This window comes from Streptopelia decaocto (assembly GCF_964273445.1).
Source record: "Streptopelia decaocto genome assembly, chromosome: 9".
Classification (NCBI taxonomy): Eukaryota; Metazoa; Chordata; class Aves; order Columbiformes; family Columbidae; genus Streptopelia; species Streptopelia decaocto.
Window position 1 is genome coordinate 2,375,612 of NC_138664.1, and position 18,278 is coordinate 2,393,889.

The 18,278-nt window shown below is 41.2% G+C and overlaps 1 protein-coding gene across 1 annotated transcript in view; it reads right to left on the reverse strand.

Annotated features, from left to right (window-relative positions):
* FBN1 (fibrillin 1) overlaps nt 1-18,278 on the reverse strand; it is a 145,291-nt gene that overhangs the window by 109,526 nt on the left and 17,487 nt on the right. Inside the window, exons 5-6 of the mRNA XM_082060971.1 lie at nt 13,090-13,185; nt 11,459-11,554 (exon numbers count right to left, since the gene is read on the reverse strand). Coding sequence (XP_081917097.1) covers nt 11,459-11,554; nt 13,090-13,185 — 192 coding nt within the window. The remainder of the gene's footprint in view (nt 1-11,458; nt 11,555-13,089; nt 13,186-18,278) is intronic.

An 18,278-nucleotide genomic window follows, 5' to 3' on the forward strand; every position in this document is an offset into this window, starting at 1 on the left:
CCTGGCATCCCGGGTACTCCATGTGCACAGGGCACCTGTGCATCAGCATCGCACCGCGGCAACCCACACACAGTACTGATAACTTGAAAAATAAAATCAAACAAACAACAAAAACCACAGCCAAAAACACCCAGCACAAAGACGACATCTCATGGAAAAACTAAGGCACAAAGCTTCTCCACATCTGGTTAAATTTGAGCATAACTTAAATCCAGCTGAAATGAATGCAAAGATCTCCTTTGGATTTAAAAGGGCTACTTATATTTCATCAGAGACCATTGAAGGACACACACACAAACTTCTCTGTTTGTTAACTAATGTCCATCAACACACTTGCATTCAAGAAACACATCAGAAATTAGAATATTGCATGAAAGATTGCGTGTTCATCACATAAGCCCAAAAGAAAAAGCATATTACATCACACAACTGAAACAATTTGTGTGTCGTTTGCTATTTACTTTACTAGCATATTTCCTACTCAGCACCTCAAAATCCCAAATTGCTGTTAAATACACACAATTCCATATAATGGTATTTTCCATACCCTACAGCCACAGACAACAGTCTTTACTAAAACAGGTTCATAATTGTAGCTTGTGCCTCTGAGCACTTCTTACTTTTATCCAAAATTACTGATCAACAGCATTGTGTGACCTTGCACACCTTGAAACCTGGCTGACAACATCTGACCATGTCAACTCTGACTGCAGCTTCAAAGGCCACTCACGTCTTTGGGCATCCCTTCCTTTGACACGAGCAGGCTTGGGATCAATTCCACAGTTACTGAGGAGTTTCATTCTGGCTTCGCTTCTCTAACAATGTCAGAATTCTGCCTCCGAGTTTAAAACACAGCCCAAATGTTTGAATACACAACCAATATGCGTGCATGTGTGTGCAATGCATGTGTAATCTCCCCTCTGGACACAGCAAAACGAAGAGTTGGAGAATAAATGTAAGCCATGCCCTGCAGGGTTTTGGCAATAGTTGACAATAAGCGGCAAATCGTTACTGCTTTTGATGTTTGTTGTATGTTATGTTAGCCATCTTGAACTCTTTTGGCATTTCCTTGGACGCAATGGGCAGTTGCCTAGAAATTTCATTTGTGGCATTTAATGCAGAGTCACTACATAACATTTTATGAGATCACCCACGTATTTATGAACGAGGAATAGAAGTTGCATGTGCATATGCACAAACCTCATCTAATTTGTTTAGATTATTTCAGACAGTAAAAATCACCATTCTCACATCAAGAATTCCTTCAGCAGACAAGCAGGAAGAACTGTGGTGGTCTTTCAGTCACGGGAGATGTCCAGAAGAGCTCCTGTAGCTGTGAAAACTGTCTCAAGTCTTCTGAGTAAGTCTCTCTTCCATTATACTGAATTCGAACAAAGCGTTACCATTTATTTCAACCAGGACCAGGATACCACTCCTGGTATATTTTGGGAATAGCCAAATCATTGCAACAGCAGCAAGACTTTGCATCAGAGTAACAAAGAGAAATTCCTCCCAGCTTGAGACTGAGGCAGACACCAACAACATAGGCTGAAGGAAGTTGTTATTTCTACTCAAAATTCTAAACAGCTGTTTTCAAGGCAGATTAAAAGATTTTTCAATGTTTGGATTCAACTCAAGAGCTTTATCTAATGCATACTTTGTATTTGAGTATTTGTTGAATTACAAATTTAATAGAGCAGCTGAGTATTTTAAAATCTTTTGGAAGATGTGAAAAAGGGATGTGAACTCTAGCACACCCTGTAAAACATAAATTTCTTACCAAAAGAATATGTTATTCATGTGCTCTGTACATTAGGTCAATTATTACTCACTTTCTTTGGAGAACAACCAAATGCCTCCACCCTTTATAACAGAGCACTGTAATCAACTGGAGTAAGAATAGCAGAATTATTCTAATACACGCTGGTGGCTCAGGCCCTAGCTTAAGAAGGCTTGAACACTCAGAGACTAAGATGGATTTGACATCATCTTTTTTTTTTTTCCAGAGGGTAAAAATCAGTATTTCCTTGTACACCTTTGTAAATAATTTGAATTTCACATAAATGGGGAAAAGTTATAAAAAGGAACACTTTAATTTGCCCTCCAATTCAAACACTTCTGTTATTTAATGACAAATTCTGTAAACATTCTGATACCAATACTTCTCCCACCGCACGTCGTTCATTTCCGCTAACCCAGTTTAACCTCTCATCTTCCTTGCAGTCAGCAGCTGTACAAAGCATTTTTTTTGTACTGACATCAGCAAGTGACTGAAGTGCTAGTGCTAGATTTAAAATGCCTTCTAAAAACACGACATCTTTTATTTAATTTGGAACCGAGTTTGATACAACTTGTACTGTTAGTTTAACATAGTATCACCTTTCACGGAGCCATATCTTGTTGGGCTCCTGCTGGGACCTGAGAGCTGAAATAGCACAAGGTTTAATGCATGGCACTTCATTTTGCCCAGCCTGGCGCAGGCCAAGAGAAGCATTTCAAATTATTTAGATAACCACCCAGATTAAGTACCCAGCAAGATAGCTTGCTAAGTCATTCATCATTTGCCATTCCTGGCCTGCGCTTGTGTCTAGCAATGTTTTTACTAGAAGAGCCATTCAGATGAATGGAATGCACATCTCCGCTGGGTCTCCCCTGCCCAAGCAGCAGTCTGAACTTCAACCACCTTCAACGCTCCCTCCCTGTGATGCCTGAAGGCTATTTGGCCAAGTCCCCTCTGCCAGCTTCTTGCCTATCTTCCCCTCTCACCTGCTTCTTTTGCTTTTTCTTTATAAGCCCCTAAACATCTACCCAATTCCAGAGTATTAAAACATGACCCCCTCCTCATTTCAGTTCTTCAAATTCTCCTCCTATTACTCCTTTACTATTCACCTCAAGAATCAAGTAACTGGAATAATTCACACTGTGTGGTGCAATTGAGTTCCAGAGATAGTATCTGCATCACTAAATGATATCTTATCTTAAAAGTTATCAGAGCCCAAGTAATCTAACACTGGCTCTCCTTTCATGGCTGTGTATCACCTACCTCTTCTTTAACTGTCCGTTTCAATGGTAGATCTTTTAGCCTTGAAAGTCTGCAGTCTGGCAGTCATTTTTCACCCTGTGGTTTTTTTGAAGCCCGTATTAATCTGCCTGTAAAGCTGTCATACGACCATTTGATGTCTCTCTCCAAGTTCCCACCCATGCCGTCCCACCAGGACATGGAGATTCTCATAAAGGTTTCATCATGTCCCAGCAGGACAATTAGAATTCAGTGCTCACTGGTTTTACTATTACCTCTTACAAACATTTCAAGCTCAAGTAGTATTCTGTCACTGTACTGCTCAACTGAACTAAGATGTCTGGACATATTATGCCAGCATAGAGACTAGTGTGGTGTCCCTCAGGGGTCTGTACTGGGACCAGTACTGTTTAATATCTTTATCAATGACATAGATGGTGGGATTGAGTACACCCTTGATATTTTTCTGGATAAGGAGTACAAAGCTAGGTGCTGCTTTACAGCACAGCACAATTTGGAGAGTTATCTTTCTCTTCCTTTCCTTTCTGACCTTATTAGGCCTCTTTCCTTTTCCTACCGAGTGCCAAACTGTACAATCTGTCACCAAAAACAAACACCAACCAAACAAAGCAAACAAACCAAACCAAACACCAAACCAAACCACTCAGCCATTATTCACAAACTTCTCCAGGCCAGCTGGAAGTGTGAATGGGACTGTCCTTACAGCTCCTCCTAGGTAGTTGTTTCCTACAATTTTTTGTATCTTTCATACTGAGATAGCATATGTGATATCTTTCTAAATGTAACAGCTTACTTTAGGAAAGCTTTAAATTTTACAGAAATTTCATCAAGTCTGTTACAAATACGCCACAAGGAGACTTACATGTGAGAACACAGCTGCCCTGACCATTTTGAGCACCTCTGCTTAGGATGCATTTTCATCAGCATTTTGCAGCTGACCCACATAAAAGAATTGTTTTACTTGGAAATGCGTGTCAGTTTGTCCTTGTGTTAGGTATGATCTCTGATGTTTTAAAAGGGGTTCTCTTTTCTTTGTCACAACTGACCATCATGAAAGCCTTAGATCACTTTACAAAAACAAAGACAAAATGAAGTCCCTAACACAAATGTGACTGAGGTATCATACATACTGGTAGTTTAATTTTTTCTGTTGTAACTGTAACAAAATTTTTCAGCTTACCAGCTCAATAAGAAAAAAAAATAAAAGGTTAAATGGAAAATATTCATGTAAAATTTCAGGGTGATTCACATGGAAAACATTCATTATCACTGTAACAGATGGAAGAATTTCAGGTAGCTATGCTTGCTTATATATCAAAATATATCACAGCCCAGAGAAGAAGGAACATGTTTCTCCATAAATGGCTAAGTGGGCTCTGCTAGGTAAGTTCTGAGCTGCATTTACACGTTCCTTATATCACGTTCAACTCCAGGACTCACCATTTTGAAAGCACCTTTTCTATGGAAAGTTCCATGAGAAATGAGTTGTGCTCAGGTGTTTTGTGTTCTATGCATTTTGTGGTGACCCAGGAGCTGGGAGATGGCGGAAATTAGGAAAATGGGTATGTTACAGTGGTACTAGGAGAGCAACAGTGGCTTGCAGACTCTCATTCTGAACGCCTTAAATGCAACGCTGTGCTGCAATGACAACCAAAATCTAGAAAAGCTGACTCAGTCTTTCCGCACATAAAAAAATCTGACTTTGGTGATCCAACACATCAGGCAGATTCTTCCCAGTTCTCCCTGGAGCTCCACAGAGCACAGATCTGGCAGTACAGGCCATTCGGGGAAGTTAGATCTTTCAACTGCCTGTACTGTGTATATAAAAGTCCTATCTGTATTAATGTAATATCACAGAACCAAACAAACAGAGACATCTCTTTGTGTATATAACTTCAACAGAACCTCTTGATGAAAGCACAAGCCTCCACCCTTCATTTCTGAGACACGACAAGGCAGATGGCAAGCACCGGGAGCAAGCAAAGCCAGCGCAAATTCAGTCCATGTGCAATGGGAGCAGACTGAATCTCCTGCCCGGCGAACACGTGCCCAGGCTGCCAACACACCTGGACACGGCACCGGGTTCAACACCGAACCTGCCTGCAGTACCAGGACACCGACCTCCGGGATTCTCACGTGAGGCCCTAATCTTACAGATTAGAACAAGGCAGCCATGCCATTCAAATGTTTGTATTATCATTTATACCAAAATACGGGCTCCTCAATATGTGATTAAATTTGTATGCACCTCCACCGCTACAACTAAAATCGAATCAATACCAAACAAGTCCAAATAATACCTTACTGCACATCTCAAGGTCAGTGCCCTCAGCAGCCAATCAAGAAGGCATGGAAATACAGAAAGGGCTGCCAAGTAGCTGAATGAAAACTTTGGATTTGGATTTGTTTGACTGAAATCAAAACTCAATTTGGAACAAAATGTAAATGTTCAGCTTCATGTACAAAAGTTGGAGCCCGCACATCTCACAAGAGACCTAAGCCCATATGTACTGAATCATTTATGGATCTTGACTAAGCTTTAAGCGTATATCTGAAGAAACATTTTAAAACTTGCTGTGTGATATTTTGAGATGCACAAAGCATAGAGCAAGCAACATAGGACCAGCTATGGGGTGTATTTGCAAGGAGTAGAACAACGGATAAAAGCCTTCACATACACAAGATCCTAAAAATGCTTTTTGGCATTAAATAACAGATTGAGCTTAGTAATGAGTTCTGATACAGAGATCCGCTGATTATATTGCTAAGTATTCTAAACTACCCTAAATCACACACAGTAATTCTGCAGAGACTGACTTGACCATTGAGCTGCAGCTTCAGTTTTAAAAACAAAAAAACCCTCCTCATCCATTTATCTCAATCTCTCTTATAGAAAAGATAATCCAAGACACCAATACTGAATTTATTTTTTTTAACTGAAAGATGTCAAGGGTAGCAATATGTATTAAATTTAAATGTCACGCTATGACTGAATACATTTATCTTCAGCCCAAAGCCATTTTTTGTAGTTTTTCAGGGAAGAAATGGTGTGCAAGAATCCTTACTCCAGGTCTTCAAGCTCAGCCATCATTCAGTTTGCTGCTATAATACTGTACATGCATTCATGTTACAGGGCTGCAGAAACTACATGTCTATGTCAACAGATGTGTTTCTTGGAAGACAGCTACAGAAATCAAGTTTATTCTAATGTTTGCCAGCTACCATATGCTGCAATACTACTTTAAATGCAACATAAGGCTTTGGGAACATACTTTTACTGCTATCTACACTTTGTTATTTACTTTCCATTTAGACTAAATACCAGAGACGGGGCACACTAAGGGGTGCACTGTCCTCTTTGTGAAAATATTCTACCCGTTGTGATATTTCGAAAGAAAAAAATATACACAGCGCTACGCTACTCTCGACCACTTTGAGCGGCTGCACTTTCAGAGGGAGGCTCTGGGAAAGATATTTTTACATATGGCATTAATTCTGGGAACTTTTAATAATGGCCAAATATAATTAAAAATCATGCAAAAATTCCTGCCATGGAGAGAGCAGTACAGAAAGGACTCTGTTTGAAGAAAAAGCAATCATTCGCTCATATTTTGAGTGCAGAGAAAAAAACCCAAAACACACATGGTACGCTTTGAATATTTGAACTACATCAGGCCCAATTCTGCTCCTATGCGAAGCGAGTGGCAAAACTCCAAAAGGCGGCAGAATTGAGCCCCTGATGTTGTCACAAGCATTCAAATAAACAAACAGGGCTGTAACACATTCTGAGCTTCCACTGTGTTCCTCTAAACGGATCCAGACAGCAAAAGAAAAGCACATTTCATTGCATTTTTGCAATACAATGATAACAACAATGTACGATTTTATATTCTATACAATTCACCCTCTTAAAGTATAATCATCCAAATGTCCGAAGAGAAACAAAGAGTGAAGAAAGCTTTTATGCACAAGTTTGGAGGACACAGTTCTACCCAATCTGATCGGCCTGTCTGATCTCTCGGAGCTTCTAACACCACTTTTTCCTCTGAACTCTCCTAACGTGTATGACATAGGGATGTTTTCACATGAGTCAAACACGGACACCTCATATAGCCAGCTAAATCCTCTAGGCTCTTTTACAGACAATAAAAAGAGCTGTCGATGTTCTGAATCATCCCCAGGGGAACATAAGCTAGGTCTCTGCTCTCAGTCTCTAAAAGAAACTGCAGAATCTGTAACCCACTCAAGTTATTCAGTATTAAAAGTCAGACTGTGTAAAGATGGCATCCATGGCTTTGCTTGCATCTTCTTTTTCTGTTACTTGCAATTTCTTTTCACTAACAATACGACTAAATGATACGCTAAAAGCTGAGTGCACCTCTCAGATCTTAACTGATTCTGAAAGCTTGGGCCAAAATCCAGGAAGGCCCTTAAGCACTTGAATAACTTTAAGCATATTGACATCTCAGCTTTGAATTGAAACGCATGTCGAAGCCCATCACTGGGCTGCAGCCAGAGCACTCAGCACCTTCCAGAAGGAATCCCTGAAGTTCAAATTTTAACCGAGCCAATATCCATGAAATATTTTCCTTTCTGGACTATGTATTTTTAAAGTGTCTAAAATTGCTGTAGGAAGCATTTCCAACTCTGCTACACTTTTACTGTTTAGCTTATGTCAAGTTCACCTTTTTGATGAACGTTATCCCACCAAAAAGTCAGGTCTGTTGTACTGAGGATACACCTGCGTGTACTGGCCGGTACACCCAGGAGGCTTCCCCTGCCCCGGGAAGCTGCCAAACACGATACACAACGGCTTAGGGACTAACGAGACACCGACACCACTCTGACCATGCTGCAGTTACCAACCCAGCTCTGACAAAGCGCATCTCACCAGTGACGTGGCACATACTCCCAGAAGATGAAGAGGCACTCCATTGATAATAATGAACCTAAAAATGCCTTCCGCTCATGTTCATAGCATTTTATACTACCATTAACATTCGTAAGACACACAAAAAGCAATTTGTGTGCCAAAACAGTCCAGGGCTGCTACCCTCCCCAAGAATGACTGAATAAATATATAAAAATACACATGCCATTAATTTGATGGAGTTTGCTGCACTGTGGAAGCAGCAGGTCTTTCAGCAGATAAAGCCCTTCAATTGCAGATGTATATAAAGTTAATGACCTACACAGAAGTCTTGTAGATTTTCATTAACAACCATATGGTCAGCATTTACTGAGGTAATAGCGATCAGGCTAATGTGTATTACAAATATGGACCAACTGTATAGAAGAACTATTTAAAACAGTAGAAACAGAAGTACACAACTTGCCTCTGGACGTAAGAAACTGGCTCTAACTTTGCTACAACCACCTGCAACATTTTAATTGTCTTCCCTATCAGATCGTTGGAATAACCCCCATGAATTTTGTTGCCTCAACATTGTTTTACTCAAGACAGTTTAAGCTATGACATATGCAGCAAAAGCTGGAATATTCTTTGGTCTGTGACATACGTGCCACAAACACTCTGTGACTGTTACTATTAGTCGATGCTCGCAGAGAAAAGCACTGCGTGAAACGCAGCAGTAAATTACTGACATGACTGTTAGCTTGTGGCATGGCATATCCTAGAAGTCAAACCACAGCCAAACAGATGGAGAATGTGCAGGCCACAAAACCATATCACTTCACATTACATTTATACCCAGAAATGGTGTTTTCAAAACAATCTGCCTCTCCTGCTTTCCCCAGAAATGGGATACTTTAAACAGACTATTTCTCTTCAGTAATTTCCTTTTGCTCCCTCTCCATGCATAGGGATGCTTTGGTTTTGTTTTGTTCACTTTTCTTTTTCTTTCTAATAAAGACATAGCTTTACTCCACAAGGCATGAATCTCGTCCATTTACTGGATAATATCCATCCACATATACATCAGAAGCCCACCAGGGAGTGTCACAAATCCACATAACTTTCCAAAGCTAGATTCAAAATATGGACCTCTTACTTAGTTGACAGATGTGTAAAATCATACGCAGCCAGCCAACTCCCTAATGACCACACAGGTGCATGTGCTGAACAATGCAATTTATTCTGCCGGAGACCAACATTAGCTTAGACTTGAAACATTATCTTCAGAAAAAGTTTTTCTGATGGCATAATGTGATTCTGGGACCAAAAACCACCACACCCTTTGTAGAGGAGGGGAACATATTAGCTCAGCTAGGTAGAGAGGCTACAGGAAATCTCTGTGAAAGAAGCCAGATTTCAGAGGTTTTCTAGGAAGATATGACTATCCTTTGGCCTTGATACTGCAGTGAGCATTAGCCAGAAATACTACAGCTCATTAATGTCTATTTTCTCTTTTATTGATAACCATAGAACCAAACGCGTGTTCTAAGTAAAAAGTGCCTATGGACGAGGCATATAAGTTCCAGATTTCCACCTCAGTTGTGCTCGGTAACATGCACGGGGTTTCATGACAGCACCATTTGGCTCACATGGCTCTGTGTCACCAGTTTCTCACTCCACCCACCACAAGGCAGGAGCCCCGAGAGACAGGACTGAAGCTGTTAGCAGCCTTCAGCCTTGAAACTTGCCCTAATGAGCTGGAGTCAAACTGCTCCCAGAACAGGCAACATAAAAGCAGCATTGAACAACCTTCTTCTGAACTTGCACTTCACCAGACTGAAGACCCAAACCCTTCACCCATGGAGAACGAGCAGTCACAGCTTGAAATTCAAAGCCTTTGCAGTAATGTTCAGTACATTCTTTACCTGTAAAGCCTTTATTCTCTTAAAACTTGTGATTTTTAACCTAATTTTCCGTTCCTCTCACTCCTCTCCAGCAGTGAGATCCCAAGATTCAGAACTGAGCTACTTTTTAATCTTCAGAATAACTTCACCATCAGTTTGAACTACTTCTACAACATCTGAGTGGACAACTGGCAAGACTCCACACAGCACTAACACCGCAATTTTTTTCTGCTGTACAAAGTGCAGGCAATACCCGCTTCATCCTACTGTCCGCTCTGGCTTTAGTCCCCTAGGATGCGTCATTCTGCATCACCCACCTATGCTGCCCATATGAAAAAAACAGCCAACCAAGCATCAATCCAGGTGCAGCACCGCCAGCAGAGAACACCCGGCACACTCACAGACAGAAACTGCATGTGCTAAGCACCTCCCATACCTGCAAGCCCAAAATCAGATTTTAATCTCTATTCTGTCCCAGGTTCAGAGATACATAATGCAGTCTATTGTATGAGTCGCACGTATGAACGTCCAACTAAACAGATCAACCGATAGCTCTAACAAATGACAACGTTTTATTTTTAAAATTACAAAATTCAACAGAAGGATTATACCTAAACATTGTTCACTAAATCTCTCTCAAATGAACCATAAAATTGGTTTAATGACCCTGAAAAAAAATCCATATATCAGATAAGACAGTTGGTATAGCTGTGTTTTCATCTGGAAACAACTCTGATTATCTCTATGGATACACAAATAAAAAGCTAAAATTGATAACAATAAATCTGTACAAAATGGAAAGAAGAATTGAATAAACTCTGCCAAAACAGAACACAACAAAGGCAAAGGCAAGATGCTGCTTATCATTGGTAAGTGAATGCATTGGAGATACACGGAGCTTTTCTGATGACTTAAGAAACTGAATCGAAGTTTGAATTAAGAGACTTATCAATATTTTTGATTTGCCACCTCTTTCACTGGATTGTTTTCATAGCAAAAGAAAGGCCTTAATCAGTTGCATGTGTGTTTCATCCTGGCCTCTATCCCTACGAACCTCAAATACTGCTAAAAATGCTATTTAAAATTTATTTTCAGTCTTCGGACTAACAAAACCTAATCCAATTGACAAATTGGAATAGAATCCAGTTGATAGATTGGAATAGAATAGATTCTAATAGATTAGAATAAGTAAGAGCAACTCTCCTCTTTTAGTAAAAAAATGGGGGGGTTGCCCCGGCAAAAGAAAACGACACTTGGTTAAACCTACTGTGAACTGAAGAACTAAGCATTAAAATCATATCAATCAACACCTGGCACATATTAAAAAAAAAATCCAATGTCAAAGTTTTCTTTCTCATTAAAAATGGCATTTAGGAAGTTATCATTTTAATTTGTGTTATTTGATAACTAATAACTCCACCATTTTCTTAGACTGGAGTTTTCATTTCGGTAAAGCTTCCTTCCATTGCATTCTACAAGGACGTTAATTCTATTTTACCTTATTCATAGACAGCAATAAAATATTACTTTTAAAATATTTTCTTTCATATTACTTCTTAAAGTATTTAAAGTATTTAAAGTATTAAAATATTACATATTTTAAAGTTACTATGAAGCAAATTGGAACGTCACTTTTCCCCACTGTGTTAGGGCACATACCTCTTTCACACTGGGGGCCAGTAAAGCCGTATGTGCAGGCGCACCGGTTCGGAGCCACGCATCTCCCTCCATTCAGACATCCATTTTCACAGACAGCTGTATCAGAGGGAAGGAAAATAATCTTTATTGAGCTATTTCCAGAAAGGCATGAAGGTATGTACTTGACAAGCTCAGGTAAATTGGTAAAAATAGTAAACATAACAGAACAGGATGCTTTATTTTCCAGAATCTACCTCCTACATCTCGGCCTCATTAGTATCACGACTTCATCTTTTCAAGGGATCATAATATAAACACAGTAACAATCTCAGCTTCTCTCTTTGGGGTTGCTAGACAATTCCATAGCTTCAAAATAACATCTCTTTCAAACTGTCAACAAACAAACACGGAAATACTAGAGACTGAAGGTAGAAGGTGCAGAAGAAAATTTCACCTCAAAATCCTCAAAGTTGTTCCCTATTCAGAAGCACATTTTAAAATGTATTTGGTTTCCCTCCCATAACAGAAAAACAATCCAGCATTAAAAGGCTGTATGCTGATATTAAATATGTCATGCTATCAACTAGGATGGCAAAACGTAATCAACATCTATTTTAAGTTAATCCAAGATATTCCTCCCCTGTACAATGCTATCACTAGATTCAGAACCCAGTTTTCCTCATAATATACTCCAAAAGCAGTTGTGCTCAAAAATAATCAGCAAATATAGCATTCACATGAAAAGGGGGCTGTTAAATACAATTTGATGCTCGTCGAGTAATGTTATTCTTTGCTCCATTTCACATTCACTTCAGTACAAAGGAGGTTTCCATTTATCCTCTTTTATCCAGTTGATATTTCACAGAGAAGGCAGAAGTACAATTCTTAATCCTTTCACCATGTGATCCTCTTCCAGATTATTAGGGTAAATTCCTGGTCCCACTGAAGTTCATGTAAAGTGTGCCATTGATTTTGACAGAGCACAAAAGGTTTTCATTAAACGAGCTAAACACATTTTCTCTGTCAGACTAATAGTTCACTAGATAGCAACATGACAGGCCTGGTTAAAAGGCACTGTCTACTTCCTTATTTGAGTTTCTTCACAGCATCCCAGCCAAGAAGAGCAAGAGATCACCAGAGTCACTTTGGGAGAGATTTCAAGCAGTGGATCCAGGAATGCTGTTGGCTCAGAATTGCTTGAGGAAATAAAAAAATGCCGACCGACAACATCAAAATGACCCAAATTCCTAAAACATACTAGCTGAAGCAAACCCCTGAAATTAAAACAAGGCTTTGTATTAAAAAGCTTAATTTTGTCTATAAAGATGAAAACTGAATCCCATGTAAATTCTAAATGTATGGCCTATTGCTCTGGTGAGTGGAAAGCCCTGGAGGTCCACGGGAATTATGGTAGTGTGAGAACTACAGGATCAGGTTATACCCAATTATTATGAATTCACATGATGTTTATTTTAATAGTCCTCATCAGAAAGAATTCACTCGGCATTCATTACAAAGTCATGTGTTTTCCTGTAAAATTCCACTGTACCTGATCAAAACCAATCTGAACATCAGTTGAAATTTAGTGCTGAAGGCTGCCCAACCCACACAGCCCAGAATTATGGTCTCTATATTAATAAAAGTGTACTTACGCTGTCCACAGTGTGTTCCTGTATATCCCTTTTGACAGAGGCAATGGTCGTCACTGCAGCTCCCTCCATTCATGCACCGGATGTTACAGTGTTGTACTGCAAAGGAGAAAAGGTTTTCCTCAGTTAAACCAAACCAGGCAGAAACATTTAATTGTTTTTTCTTTGTTTAGGGATGATTCTATGAACTAGAAAGCACTATTAGAAACCAAGGATGCATATTTTAGGACAGATGCTTAAAATGGCAATACGGAAAACAATATGATGGTTCTTAAGGAATATAGGACACGGTGCAAGGATTTGATACCACCCTTATTCACTGAAATCAAAAGCATTACATATGAGCATAAATCCAAAGTATTTGTCTAGTAATAAGTATCATTATATATTTTTAACTAGAGATTAGGAACAACTTAAAGTATATCAAGCTCTTCCGCAGGCACAGAGAAGCAGGCAGGCCTCCCAGCAAACTGAAGTCGCCCTTACAGGTCCTGCTGCCTGACACTGAGCAGCTGGGAACCGGCTCCTCTCTTAATAAGAACCACATGAAAGGCTCCTCCCCAGACACGATTACGATCAGATCAGCATTTTAGTAGATTGGGAGCACTGGATACCTACAACATCTGAAATGCTCAGGACTGAAAAACCTCCCGCCAAAGCCTGTTGCTAACAGGTGCCGTGCCAACCAGGGAATTCCTCCAGTTGCACAAAGCCCCTAGGCATCATTTGGCTTTTTACCATTCACAAGTATGTGAATGGAATTTTACTTTTGTTTTCAAGCAGAAATACTAACTTCAACTGGCTTGCCTTCTATAGCAACATGAATCCACAGAACAGAAGTTAAACATGCAGTTGGAGAAAGGGTTTAAAAACATCTAGCATTGAAAGCACTGGTACTCTTAATTCTTAAATTAGGCAAGTAAAGACTGTATCTTACATTTCTAATGTGTCTAATGGTTACGATACATCTTTGTTCTACTTTGGATGTACTTCAGGCAACAAAAATATACTAACATTCCTCAACAAAAAGTAAAATTGTCTGCAAATACAGAGTGAATATCTGGTGAAGATTTTTGGACAATGTCCTAAGTAGGTCAGAAAAAGGTGTGTAGTTACTTTAAAATGCGTAGCTCAACTTAGCTTTATACAATCTTAGAAAAACAGAGGGGATTACAAAAAGCATAGGAAATGATATCATCTGTCAAGCAGGGAAGGAACTTAAAAACCACAAACTGATTTCAATTAGAGCAAGCTATGCCAAGAGCTAATTTCCATTCCCACATGAAGACCAAAGCCATTTAAATAGTTTGAACTGCAGTTGAGATAAAAAGGTTAACAGTAGCTTATATGATGATTCTCATATTATTTGTTCAAGTAAAAGTAAAGTATATTTCCCCATTTTGGGAAAAGGAGTGGTTTTACACAAAACACACACAAAGTTTCCATAATTTGTCTCATTGCTTCCTAAAGGAACTTTTCCAAGGTAAAATATTTCTTCCTCTTTTTTAAACTAAAAACATTACGGAAGACTGCTGGGACACCCAGTCATCTTTATTAAATGAGCCATTCAAATCAGCGAGCTTCCTCCCTTTTTGCCATGCAAGAAGATCAGTGACACACAGTCAGTAAACCAGTTATTTATTTTCTCCCCTCTTTTGAGGGAATGTTGAAAATACTATTTCCAAAATCATACAGACTATTCTGAAATATTAGTCTTCCAAAAGTTTATAGAAAAACATACAAAGGCTGTCTGGAGCTCAGATGATGGTTTCAAAACTGCATTTTTGAAAAGTAGCACAGTAATGCAGGTCCAGAGTCTCTTTTCTCAGCTATATCAACAATTCCATTAATGTTAGCAGGAATATTCCAGTAAATGAAATAACCTGTTCCAAGGTATGACACTGACAGAGACTCAAGGAAAAAGCACGGGAATTACCATAATGCTGGTAAATCAGCGCATACAGCTTTGCCTTACCTCAGCATGCACAGGAAATGTTAACAACATTAATAAATCATTACTTTCAATCAATTATTGTTCTCTTTTGGGTCCAATTTGTAAACAGTCTGCACTGGAAACTTCTGAAGTCAAAACAGGAATAACTCCAGCTTTATAAACCTGCAAAAGAGCCAGCGAGACCAGACACATCCACACACGCTTTGTGTGTGGGCAACATTCACATTGTTTATCAAAGTGAAACAACAAGCTGCAAGCTTCAGCGTAACAGTTCCCAGCTTTCTTAATTCTTAGCAAAACCGAGCAAAAGGCTTCACACCATGAGCACTAATCACACCAAAACCACTCACAAAACATTCAGGGCCTCACTGAGCAGCCAAAAAGTAACACGCATGCCATGTACCGTGCAGTCCCAAACTAAAGAATGTAAAGAGCCTGCAGCCCGCAGGTGGGAAAGCCGGGGGAGCCGCTCAGCCAGCGCCTCGGGCCGAGGGCTGCGCAGGGCCGGCCGCGGGCACCGGGGCCGCCGGGGCCTCTCGCCTGTCCCTGCCGCTGCCGAGGAAACGCTCCCAGCCCGCCGTGCATGACGCAGGGCTTTGCCTGCCAGGAGCTGTAAACAAGGAATGACGGGCTCATCACGCCCCAGATGCTCAGCGTGCTTTCTCTGTCGAGTGACTGACTCAGGAGAGAGATGGCAGCTAGCGCTGGGATGGGACTCCAGCCTGCAGCCCTGAACGGGGTGCTGAGAAGTCCCACAGCAGCCTTGAAAACTCTGGAAACATTTAAAATTCAAGACCTTTTATCACCTCTGCGAGCAGCAGAACGTAAGGGAAGGGCCTGAGCTCCAGGTTTTCCTGCCGTTGAACAGACACCTCCCACAGCAGCCCGAGGAGAGGGATCCCGGGCGCAAAGCCAAGGGCCCCGGCTCCAGCCCTCCCCCCCCAAGCACCGCGGTCCCTGGGAACACCCCAGACCTCGGCTGCTGGCAGCGGAGCGCAGCACTGCCCACTGTCCGCCCAGGCGGTGCCACCAGCCTGCCGGGGGCACAGACACCCGTCCCTGCAGCTGCCGCCCCCAGCGCCCTCACAGCTCTCGCTGCCTCTCTGCAGCTCCGTTCCTCCAGAGACAGCCCCTCAGCAAACGCCTTCTCTGCCCTGGGGAGACCACACCTGGAATCTTGTGTCCAGTTGTGGCCCCTCAGTTCCAGCAGGACAGGGAACTGCTGGAGAGAGTCCAGCGCAGCCACCAAGATGCTGAAGGGAGTGGAGCATCTCCCGGGTGAGGAAAGGCTGAGGGAGCTGGGGCTCTGGAGCTGGACAAGAGGACACTGAGGGGGGACTCATTCATGTTTACAGATATCTAAAGGGTGAGTGTCAGGAGGATGGAGCCAGGCTCTTCTCGGTGACAACCAATGGTAGGACAAGGGGCAATGGGTTCAAACTGGAACACAGGAGGTTCCACTTAAATATGAGAAGAAACTTCTTCCCAGTGAGGGTGGCAGAGCCTGGCCCAGGCTGCCCAGGGAGGTTGTGGAGTCTCCTTCTGTGCAGACATTCCAACCCGCCTGGACACCTTCCTGTGTAACCTCAGCTGGGTGTTCCTGCTCCATGGGGGGATTGCACTGGATGAGCTTCCCAGGGCCCGTCAACCCCTGACACTCTGTGGTTCTGTGATTCCCTGTTTAGGCCAGCCCAAGCCATTCTGACTAAAACAGGCTGGACACAAAGCCAAGTGGCTGAGCTCAGAAACACACCAGATCCATAACCCTCAGGGCAGCACAGGGTGCTCCGTGCGTAAGGAGGGACCCTCCTCCTCCTCACTCACCCCCTGCTCCCACAGGGCAGAGCAGCAGCTCCAACACGGCAGGATCGCAGGGAACGGCTGCAGCACAAACCGGGCACGGCTGCACCACCACCAGACAAGGGCCAAGGCACGGCCCAGCGGGTTTGGAGGCAGCAGTGGAGCAGCCACCGCAGAGCTGGCGCAGCACTGGGTGTGGGACATGTTCCCACACATGCACCTGTAATGTCAGAGCCACTCACACACCAGAGCCAGCGGGGGGAGGCCTCCATATGCGGCAATCTTATCTGCAAGACTACTGTAAGCATACCCCAAAATCCACTGATTACATAGAAATAACCAGCAAGTTCACCGATGTCACGAAAAACCCTGCTGAGAAAACCACCGGTTGCTCTTTTCAACCACAAATCAGATTCCTAAAGCTGACTCGTAACCAGAAGCGTCCCCAAACTGACCTGCATAAGAATCAAACTTGAAGGCTTTGTTTTGCTTTCCGATCCACTTGCTTTCCAATTTGCATTAATTATCTAATTCCAGCAGACAACTAGTAAATAAGAGCCACCGTGAATTCGGTTCCTGCCTATGGTTGTATGTGCTATAAAACCTGTGCCCGCTACCGACTCTGTAAGTACCGAAGACACACATAGCTTAAAATATCCAAAAGACAACACTCTCATATATCAAAAGGCATATATTTAATCCTGAGAAATCATGGTATTTTCACTCATATTGGTTATTTGTATTTCCCACGTGACAAACTTGCATCATCTACTTTTGATTTTTTAAATTGTTCTAATAAGAGTTTTTCTTATTTGTTAAAACTTATAATTAAAATAAGGTTTCATGAATGATATTCTGACAAAATATTAACTGTTACCAGTGGGAGATGACAGTAACCCTTTGATGTCGAACACCATTGTTTATGTTTACTTTGTTTCCTAAATAGCAGATCTGAGTCATTGTGGTCTGCTGTGTAAATATGTATTCATGGATTTCGTCTACAGTGCCAACAGAGCAAATGACTTACAGAAAGTGTATGTTCTGTGCATCCTAATGAGGTGCTGGGTCATAAACATTATTACACAAGAGCGCACAGAGGCAATGGAGTCCTTTCTCTCTACAACTCAAGACACTTTCGCTTTTAGAATTGGTTTGTTTCTATAAATAAAGGTGATGTGACCGCTCACACAAAATGTATCTTAAATTATTGCACTGATTAAACAAACTATAAACAATATCTTTCTCTAAGCAGCTGCTAAGTCTATTTGTAAAGTGTTAATACTTATACTGTATATAGAAAAGCAACATTTAATAGTGGGTAAACCTACGTAGCAATGTAAGGAAAATAATGTCAGCGCCAATTAAAGATTATGATTAGTAGAATATTCATGCCCAGAAGAACTAATTGTCCACAACCAAAATAGTGATGTCATTTAGG